We start from the raw sequence: 10,793 nt of genomic DNA, 5'->3' as shown, positions 1-10,793 counted from the left end.
TGCTCCAGACACTTCTATGTTGATGGCTCTCCCTGATTGCTTCACCTGCCAAAGGTATGTGTGCACCTGTGCCTTGGGCTGCCTGGCCTGGTTCTCAGTGTTTGCTCTGCCCACCAAAGGTGTGTGTATGCCCATGAGCCTGGGACCTGCCTCACCTAGTTCTCTCAAAAGTTGCTCAGTGTGATGACTTCCTAATTCTTGATTCTTTGTTCTATTTCCTGTGTGATCAAGGTTTTGTTCATAAAGTCTGCCTAGACCTAGATCTTTAAGAGTGCTATTTACTCTCTCTTCACACAAATTTAGTGTTTCTGTTTTAATATTTAAATCTTTGATCCAGTTTGATTTTAGTTTAGTGCATGATGAGAGATATGGGTCTAGGTTTAATCTTTCATCATGTGGAAATCCAGCAGCACCATTTATTAAAGAGGCTACCTGTATTCTAGCAAAAGTTTTTGGACCTGCAGTGAAATATAAGGTGGCTGAGTGTATTTGGAGCAGTTTCTGCACCTTCTAATCTATTTCATTGATCCACGGGTCTGTTTTTATTTCTATTTTGCCAGTACCGTGCTGTTTTTGTCACTCTAGCTTTGTAGTGTAATTTCAAATCTGGGACTGTGATCACCCCTGCCTTGTCTCTTTTGCCCAGTATTCCTGTGGCTATTCTAGGTTTCTTCTGGTTCCAAATTAATTTTAGGATTGTCTTCTCTAATTTTGTGATGGATGCTATTGATATTTTGATTGGGATTTCATTAAATGTGTATACAATTTTGGGAGTATGGCCATTTTTACTCTATTGAATCTTCCTATCAAAGAAAAAGTGAAATCTTTCCATTTGCTGGTATCCTCTTTGATCCCCATTTTCAAAGTACTGTAGTTTTCAATGTAGAGTTCTTTTGCTTCATTCATTAGATTGATTCCTATGTATTGGATTTTTTAGATGCTATTCTGAAAGATGTGGTTTTTCTTATTTCTTTATCAGTGAGTATGTAATTTGTGTACAAGAATGCTATTGATCTTTGAGTATTGAATTTATACTGTGCTACCCTACAGAATTTGTTTTTAAATCTAGGAATCTGTTGGTGGAATTTTTGGGGCCTTCTGTGTAGAGTATACTGTCATCAAAAATAATGACAATTTAATTTCTTCCTTTTCAATCTTATTCCTTCTATTTCTTTTTCTTGTCTTATTGCTCTGGCTAATGTTTCCAGACTCTATTGACTAGGAATGGCCATCCTAGCCTTGTTCCCAATTTTAAAGTGAAAGCTTTCAGTTTTTGGCCATTTAGTATTATGTGATTTGTTGGGTTTTTTTGAGATGGCTTTTTTCAGATTGAGTTAAGAACATCTACTCCAATATTCTTCAGGTTTTTTTTTTTTTTTTAATGCAGAGTGAACTTTGGACTTTTTTTTTTCCAGTACAGGGAATTGAACTCACAACCTTGCACTTGCCAGGCAGGCGCTATGCCACTGAGCTAAATCCCCAGCCCCGAGCTTTGGGCTTTATCAAATGCTTTTTCTGCATCTTTTGAGAACATCATGTAATTTTTTTCCCTTGGTTCTGTTAATGTGATGTATTAGATTTGCTGATTTGCATATGCTCAATCATCTCTGTATCTTTGGGATCAATGCTACTTGGTCATGGTATATAATATTCTTCATGACCTGCACTCTGTTTGCCAGTATCTTATTGAGGATTTTTGCCTGTAATTCTCTTTTTTTGGTTGTGTCCTCTTGTTTTGGTATCAGGGTAATTCTTGCTTCCAGGAGTAGCTTAGGAGTACTGCTTCCATTTGAATTTCATTAAAGAGATTTAGGAGTCATGACTTTTGATGTTCTGTAAATTTTTTGTAGAATTCTGCAGTGAATTCATAAGGAACTGGGCTTTCCTTTGTTGATAGTTTTTAAATTACATTTTCAATCTCATTGACTGCTATTCAGTTTTTTAGAAATTTTGTATTTTTTTTATTTAGTTTTGGTAATTCTTATGTTTCTAGGAGTTTGTCCCTTTCTTCTCTATTTTCCACGTTATTAAAGTACAGGTTCTCCAAGTAGGTTTTGATGATCTTCTGGATTGCTGCAAGAACTGTTGTGATTTCACTCTTTTCATTCCTAGTTACACATATTTGAGTCTTTTCTTTCTCACTCTTTTCATTCCTAGTTACACATATTTGAGTCTTTTCTTTCCTTATTTTGATATGGTTGCCTAAAAGCTTGCCTATTTCATTTAATCTTTCAACTCCTCAATGCTTTGATTCTTTGTAGTATTTCCTTAGTCTCAGTTGTATAAATTTTTGCTCTGACATTTATAATTTCCTCCCTGTATGTGCTTTGGATATAATTGCTCTTCTTTTTTTAGAAGCTTGAAATTCAACATTAGGTTGTTTATTTGTGATTGCTCTGTTTTTCTGATATGGGAATTCAGTGCTATAAATTTCCCTCAGAGGTCTGCTTTCATGGCATTGTGCAAGTTCCAGTATGTTTTTTTCAGCATTATCATTTAATTGTAGATACTGTTTAATTTCCCATTTAATTTCATCTGTGACAAATTGGTTATTTATGAGGTTGTTATTTAATTTCCATGTGGTTTTGCAGTTTTTGTAGTATCTTTTGCAATTGATTTCTAATTTCATTGTTCTGTGGTCTTAAAATAAACAGGATAATTTCAATTCTGCTGCATTTACTTTGGCATGTTCTATGGGCTAGTACATGGTCTATTTTGTAGAAATTTATGTGTTCAGCTGAGAAGAATGTGTATTCTGATTATGTAAGGTGCAACACTGTGCAGCTATCTACTAAGACCATTTGTTCAAAAATTTGGTTCATCTCTGATACAGTAGGCCCTTGACTTGTACCTGGCCTGAGATAGAAAAAAGTTGGGTTACAACTGGAATTTTAGGTTTAAATTATGACTAAAAATTTGAGTTATGACCAAATACTGGCTGCTTGTGCATTTTAAACAAAGACTTGTGATGCTAGAAACGTGTATGTAAGTGTACATAAATGTCTGTCTTAGCTGAGATGCAGTTGTTTGTGGACACGATTTTGGTCAGTGCTTTATGTAATCACTTCAATTACTGCTATAAAATGACACCAAAAAGCTAGAAAAGAATTGAAGGGGGGAAGAGATGGTAAGGAAAGAAACAGTGAAAAAAAGAAGTAAACTGTGGAGAAATATGAGAGTGGCATTTGTGTGACCAATCTGGCTAATAAGTACAACATGTTGAAATCCATCATCTTGACAATCTTGACAAGAAAAGATTTATGTAAGGAAGCTAGTGTTGCTAAACATGTTACTCATATTAGTATGTCATGATCAACAGTGTTAGATGAGGTAGGAAGGCTATTATGAGTACGGTAAACAAGGGGCAGGTGGCAGGTTATAGTCTACCTGAGCCTACAATTCAAGAAAAAGCTAACACTCTAAATGCAGATCTCATAAAGTATAATCTATCAATGCATGATAAGGGTGAAATATTTCATCCCATTAAGAAGAAGTTTCACAATTTTCAAATGAGAACTGGGGTTCCTAACACAACTAGGCATGGGGAAGTAGCCAGTGCTGATAAAAGGGATGCTGAAAACTACACACACCCCTTTGAAGCAATAACACAGAGAAGCGACTCTCATTAAGTTTTTAACTGTGAAGAAACTGGGCTTCTGTGGAAGGAAATGCCCAGGAGAACATACATTACCCAAGAAGAGATGAAAATGCCCGTCCACATGCCTTTAAATGATATGCTAAACTTATTGCTATGTACAAATGTGAGTGGTGACCTTAACATAAAGCCTCTTGATTTATGACTTGGAGAACTTTAAAGTGTTTAGAAAATATAAAGTCATAAATAATAGGCTGGGGGTCATGTGGAGATAAAAATGCAAAAGCTTAGGAAACAAAACTACTTTTTGTTGAGTGGCTCACAGAGGCTTTCTAACCTACATTTAAGAAATATCTAGAGAACAAATGTTTACAGCTCAAAACTGTTCTCATCATGGGCAATGTGACTGCTCACCCACAAGATCTGGAAAAAGAATTGACTTAAAAAGTCCCATGACTTTGAATTGAGTTCTTCCCACCTAATGCAATTCCTCTACTGCAGTCTATGTACCAGCAGTTTAGCACTTTAAGAAGTGGTGCGTCAGTGAACTATTCCGGAAGTGTTTCCAGATGGTCACAGGTACAGATTGAACCCTTAATGAGCTCTTAACCCTTTACCGTACTCATTTGAAAATTGTGAAACTTCTTCTTAATGGGATGAAATATTTCACCCTTATCATGCATTGATAGATTATACTTTATGAGATCTGCATTTAGAGTGTTAGCTTTTTCTTGAATTGTAGGCTCAGGTAGACTATAACCTGCCACCTGCCCCTTGTTTACCGTACTCATAATAGCCTTCCTACCTCATCTAACACTGTTGATCATGACATACTAATATGAGTAACATGTTGGGAGGGAACATTATATAACATCCTTTCCTGTATGGGATTAATTGAGAAGGCCAATGTCTCTCTAAGGGCATTGAGATGAGCCTGGAAGAAAATCTGGCCTAAATTATACAAGAGAGCATCTTTGAAGGCTGTATAGAGCAGTGTGAGCCTTCAATTGATCCTGTGGTTGATGAGATTATCACTATAGCAGGGTCCACAGGCTTGCAGGTAGACAGTGGTGATGTTGAGGAACTGGTGGAGGAATACTCAGAGCAGTTGTCTACAGAGAAACCTCAGCAACTTCTGGCTGAACAACATAGAATGGCTACTGAAGATTTTTCAGAAGAGAAGTGGGAGAATCAACAATCAGTGCAGCAAAGTTCTCCTGAAATAAAGGAAATCCTGAAAAAACAGGCAGAGCTATAAACATTTATGATAGAGAGTTCATGAGCAAAACCTATACTGCATGATAAGAAGTCAATGAATCAACTACTGGTATCTCATTTTATTAAAAAGTTTCACACATCAAAAGAAATCACCAACAGGGTAAAAAGAAAACCCACAAATTGGGAAAAAATTTTAATCAACTGTCCTTCAGCCAAAGGATTTCCACCTAGAACATATAAAGAATTAAAAAAAAAAAAAATCAGGCTCCCAAAATTCAAATATGGGCAGCTGAGGTGATGACACATTTCTCAGATGTAGAAATACAAATGACAAATAACTATATGAAAAAAGGTTCAATATCATTTGTCATTCAAGAAATGGAAATTAAAACATCACTGAGGTACCATCTCACCCCAGAAAGAATGGCTGTCATCAAGAAATCAATCAATAACAAATGCTGGAGAGGCTGTGGGGAGAAACAATCCCCTCTCCACTGTTGGTGGAAGTGCAGACTGGTGCAGCTACTGTGGAAATCAATGTGCAGATTCCTCACAAAACTAGGATTAGAGGTTCCACTTAACCCAACTATTCCCTTTCTGAGCATTTTCCCAGAAAAACTGAAAACATACCACAGCAATATATGTGCACCCATGTTTATAGCAGCACAATATATGTGCTGCTATTTGTCATAGCTAACTCTTGGAAACAGCCCAAATGTCCATCGTGGAGAAACACGATATTTTTTTATTTTTATACAATGGAGTGTTACTCTGCTATAAGAAAAATAAACTTGAGGCTGTTATAGGGAAATGGATGCAACTAGAGACCATACTCATAAGTGAAATAAATCAGCCCCACATGTGTAAACATTGTATTGTCTCCCTAGTGTAAAGACCTGAAAGAGTAAATAAAACCAAAAATGTACAGTAGATAATAAGAAAGGGAAAGAAATCGCTCAAAGGGAAGGAACAAGTGAGATGAGGGAAAGGAGAAAAGTAAGAAAGAAGGGAAAATATATATACAAGTATAGCTGGGATAATTGTACTGCTGATGTGTATTGCTTTATTGAAAGGAACAGTTAATGCTTACACTTTTTCTTGACCAATTTTGCATGCTTATATCTGGTAATCTGAACAACTAGTTTGAAGGCAGCAATATGCACTATAACAACCATTGTTGAATTCTTACCATCTCTGTATCGTTTGTGTTTTTTTTTTTATTACTTTTTATTCTCTTTCATTATTTGGTCAATCTTGCATTCTTATACCTGGTAATCCGAGCCACTTCCTTGAAGATAATAATATTTAATATAACAACCATTGTTAATTACTAGCATCTTGTTTTCAAATTCTGTATCTTTTTATTGTTTTCCTGTTGTTTTGTTTCTGTCTTTGTTGTTATTTTGCTCTTATTTTTTTCTCCTTAAAATAAAAATATTTCTTTTTGTATTAAATGAATTTCTTCTATACAGCATACCACTGTTTCTTGATTTTTATTTCATGATTTTGTTAATCTGTGTGTCTTGATTGTCAAAATGAGGCCATTCACACTGATAGTTACAATTGATGAATATTAACTTATTTGTGTCACTGTATTATTTTCCTCTTGCTTTTTTCCTTTCTTTCCCTTGTACTTAATTGCTTGCTTTATCTGGTGCATTTATTCAATGAGGAATTTTGGGATTATTTATTTCATTGTCTCTTTCTAGGATAGTCTTAATTTTTTCTTTTAGTGTTGGTTTAGTGGCTATGGATTTTCAGGTCCTATTTATTGTGAAAATATCTCATTCCTCCATTATTTTGAAAAATAATTTGCAGTATATAGCAGATTGTGTTGGAAGTTGTTTTCATTCAGTAGTTAAGCCCTTCATTCCAAGCTGTCCCTCCACTTAACATTTATGTTGAGAAGTCTGAGCTAATTCTGAAACCTTTTGCTTTATAAGTGATTTGTTGATCTCTTCTAACTGCTTTGAAGAGTCTATTCTTACCTTGAATTTCTGGTACTTTAATTATGGTACTGTGAGTTTTTTTCTAATTATGGCTATTTGGCATTCTATCTGCCTCATTTACTGTTACATGATCTTTTGTCTAGAAAGCTCTTTATTATTACTTCTACTAATATATTTTATACTGTTTGTGCTGTCTTCTCATTTTTTAGTAATTCAAATTACACATAGATTAGTCTTTTTTGTATCATCTAAAGCTGTTGAATCCATTTTTCATATTTTTCTATTTTTTTTCTCTCATTAATATATCATAGATCTCAGCCCTGTCCTCTAAATCTGAAAGATTAATAAACCTTACTTTATATGACACAGAGGAGTATACATCAGTGTCATTTTTGTAGCAGATGATGTTTGAAATTCCTCTATGATCACTATGAGTGAGATGTAACTATCAATAATTACCCTGAAGAAAATTTGCAAAGACAGGGTGAATATAAAACTAAAAGTGACTAGTGGCCAATAAGATGTCCAATGGCTGCTGTATTTATTGAACAGGTAATCTCTGCTTGTGTACATCCCCTGATAATCAGTAATGAAGACTTGATTCAAGTACATGCTAACACCTAAGTGAAGGACATATATTTACTCTTCTCATTAGTCTTATAATTATCATGGTGAATTTGAGAGAGACTCTGGTTGTGAGTGACCATACTGATAGTAGGAAAGATTTTCAAGAAAAGGATTTTTAACATATAGTTAACATCCTGCGAAGCCAATTAAAATACATGGGGACTCATCCTTAATCATTGATTTCTAAGTAGATTCAATTAGTAAAGATCACTCCACCACAATCACTGCATTTCCAGCTAGGAACTTACACTATCTGGTACATTTTATACTTTGGGATAAGACATTCCAAGTTGGGAAAGATGGACATATGGAAAAAACAAAAGTAGATGTGCTGATGCAAAGACACTGGAAAAACTACATATACATACAATGCAGAGTTCAGCATTCTGCTTTTTGGAAAATACTAAAACATCCCATATAGTTTCTCTGATAATAATTTTTAGCCTACTGAGGAGGAAAATGCTTAGTTTTACTAGCTATCAGCTTGTTAGCTGATGTGCAAATTTAAAAATGATGTTCAATTTTCTTACTCTACTGCAGGTCTCCTTCTCCTCTTGCTTCTTGTGTACATCTTATTTAATTTTGTGCCTACATTCAAGAATCGTGATTAACACATCAGTATGAATCTATAATTTGTATAAAATTCTACCTAGCATGCCCAAAGAGTAACTAAATTCCCCTGAGTTACTCTTGGATTTGGCATGTGCCATTTTGGGAGAAATGACAGGTTTGCAGTGAGCTTTTGGGATCATGCTTTGACAGCAGGTTTTTAAATTTTCTGTTCCAAATCTTGTGCTCTATATAGTTAGTGACTTTCTGTAGTTAGGTGAAAGAAGATGAAACATGTTTAACTTTGGGGTTCCAAAAGCAAAATAATTTTTAACTTCAAGGATATGCTGTTGAATGAGAAATAAAAAGTCGTATCTGTTAAAACTTCAACTCATGATATCAACACAGCTTAAATTTTCCCTGCCCAACGAGAGCAGGTGCGTTCTTAAGCAACTGAGGTACATAGTGGAAGAACTTTGTGAGCATCTGTGGATTTAGGCAGAAGTTAGGCACCGTGATTGCAGGAGATCCTGACAATGGTGATTCCAAGGTCATACCTCCTGGGAATGACTTACTTGCACAGCGCCCCCCTCAGGGCACGCTTCACCTCTGCATTCCTCAGGCTGTAGATCAGGGGGTTCAGCATGGGGTTGAAAAGGCTGTAAAACAGGGACAGGATCTTCTGCTGCTCCTCAGGATGGCGGGTCTTTGGGGCCATGTACATGACAATGGCGCTACCAAAAAAGAGCCCCACCACGCAGAGGTGGGAGGAGCAGGTAGAGAAGGCCTTTCTGCGACCCTCCCCTGACTGGATCCTCAGGATGCCAACCAGGATGCGGGTGTAGGACACAACCACCAGGCACAGGGGCCCCACCAAGACAAACACACAGACTGCAAAGATGACGACTTTGTTGAGCCAGGTGTCAGCACAGGCCAGCTTGAGGACAGACAGGATTTCACAGAAGAAGTGGTTGATTTGATTGGGTCCACAGAAGGGCAACCTGAGGATGAGGCTTGTATGGAGCAGGGCTAGAAGCGAGCCACAGGCCCAGGAAGTGGTAACCAAAGTATTGCAGACACTCCAGTCCATGATGGTACAATATCGGAGGGGCTGGCAGATGGCCACATAGCGGTCATAGGACATCACCACCAGAAGCAGACATTCAGAAATAGCAAAAGCCAAAAAGAGGAAGGTCTGGGTAATGCAGCCAGCAAAGGAGATGGGCTTGTTTGGGTTCAGCAGGTTCACCAGCATCTGGGGCACCGTGTTGCAGGCGTAGGCGATGTCCACAATGGCCAGGTGGGAGAGGAAGAAGTACATGGGGGTGTGCAGCCTGCTGTCCAGGCAGATGAGCCCCACGATGAGCCCATTCCCCAGCAGGGTGAAGGTGTACAAGAGAGAGAAAACTCCAAAAAGGACTATATGAATCTTTGTTCCAAGACAAAATCCCAGTAGGATGAATTCTGTGACCATTGTCTGATTTTCTTCCATTTCAATGTTAATGAGAGAATCAGATAGCTAGGTGAACGTATTTTTTAAAAACATTTATTAGTGTGTGGAAGCACCTTTAAGAACACATTCAATTTAAAATGAATTATTATCTATTAAATATTTAAGTTTACTTCTTGTTCATGATCTAAACTTTTAATTTGATATCCAAATTTTAGATGGAAAAATGGGTCATCAGCTATTAGTTACCTAGAGTCATGGACATTCTCATGTAATTAGGAAGCTACAATTTCAAAGACCTAAAAGAAGCACAAGCATAGATTGTTTCAGAGCTTCATATGTACAAATCTGTCACAATATTATTGGACAGTAGACATAGTAACTGCAGAACTTTTAAAATGGGAATAATTCCAGTAAATAGTATGAATTGTTTTGGTAGAGATCATGGTGAAACTACTATCATTCTTTAAATCATAAGTATAGTCTGGAGAGAGCTTTATATCACCTTATCCAAAGCAAATTTTGGAACATCAACTTTATATTATGATACTATTTTTAATTAACAAAGAATTATATGGATGTATATGACACAATATGATGCTTTAATGCATGTATAAAATGTGGGTAGTTTTAAGTTATGGAGTAGGGAGAAAGCAGTGCAGATGATGTATGTATAGGATGATATATATTATATATATATCTATGTGTTTATTTCTATATAAATATATGCATTTGTGTATATGTACTTATGCATCCAAAATGTGTATTATTGTCTTAATAATGGCAGCAAATCAACTTTTTAAATTTTGCAATTGGCCACCTGGATGATTCACAGAATTTATTAATTATTAACACAGAAAATTCCTGTAACAGTGCATAGAGATTACTGTCACTTGTTCTCATAAGCTTGCACATTGTTACAATCCTAGTTCCATGTGCATGTCTATACCTGGGGAAGTGTGTTTCCATATGCTTTCAGGGATTTGGAGTATGAGTACCAGGAGCCCTATATGCCCATGTTTGTAAAACCACCTGCAGACACAATTTCCCATGCATTAGCCATTTAGAGCTCCTTTTCTTGATTTTCTCAGACTAGATATACCTAGAATTGAAATAAGAAAGAAGTAAACCCAGTAACTGTTAATTCCATCATTTACATTAGTAATACACACAATGATTTCTGGTTTGAACTGAAAGAGTGGTTGACCATAGAATAATAATTCTGTTACAATTTATAAGTAGAAAATAGAAAAACAATCAATAAATTCATCATTCAGTGTATCTATCACTGCAATGTCTGTATCAGCCTATGGCTGATAAGATACTTAGTCTATAAACTGGAGATTGGCTAAATTGAGGAATTTGACATTTGGACCTTCAATCTTATGCTACACTTTCTCCAATA

The 10,793-nt window shown here is 36.2% G+C and overlaps 1 protein-coding gene across 1 annotated transcript; it reads right to left on the bottom strand.

The window, feature by feature from the left end:
• Positions 1-8,509: 8,509 nt before the first annotated feature.
• Positions 8,510-9,430, bottom strand: LOC102025254 (olfactory receptor 2A1/2A42-like). The gene has a single exon (XM_005404883.1). The coding sequence runs from the start codon at positions 9,428-9,430 to the stop codon at positions 8,510-8,512; it is 921 nt and encodes a 306-aa protein (XP_005404940.1).
• Positions 9,431-10,793: the final 1,363 nt, after the last annotated feature.

The sequence above is a fragment of the Chinchilla lanigera genome, unplaced genomic scaffold (genome assembly GCF_000276665.1).
Source record: "Chinchilla lanigera isolate Chin_1 unplaced genomic scaffold, ChiLan1.0 scaffold00090, whole genome shotgun sequence".
NCBI lineage: Eukaryota > Metazoa > Chordata > Mammalia > Rodentia > Chinchillidae > Chinchilla > Chinchilla lanigera.
This window is presented reverse-complemented; position numbering and strand designations above follow the sequence as displayed.

Bases quoted from the DNA above. Each gene is read 5' to 3' on its own strand.
- LOC102025254 (XM_005404883.1), bottom strand. From the start codon at position 9,430: ATGGAAGAAAATCAGACAATGGTCACAGAATTCATCCTACTGGGATTT.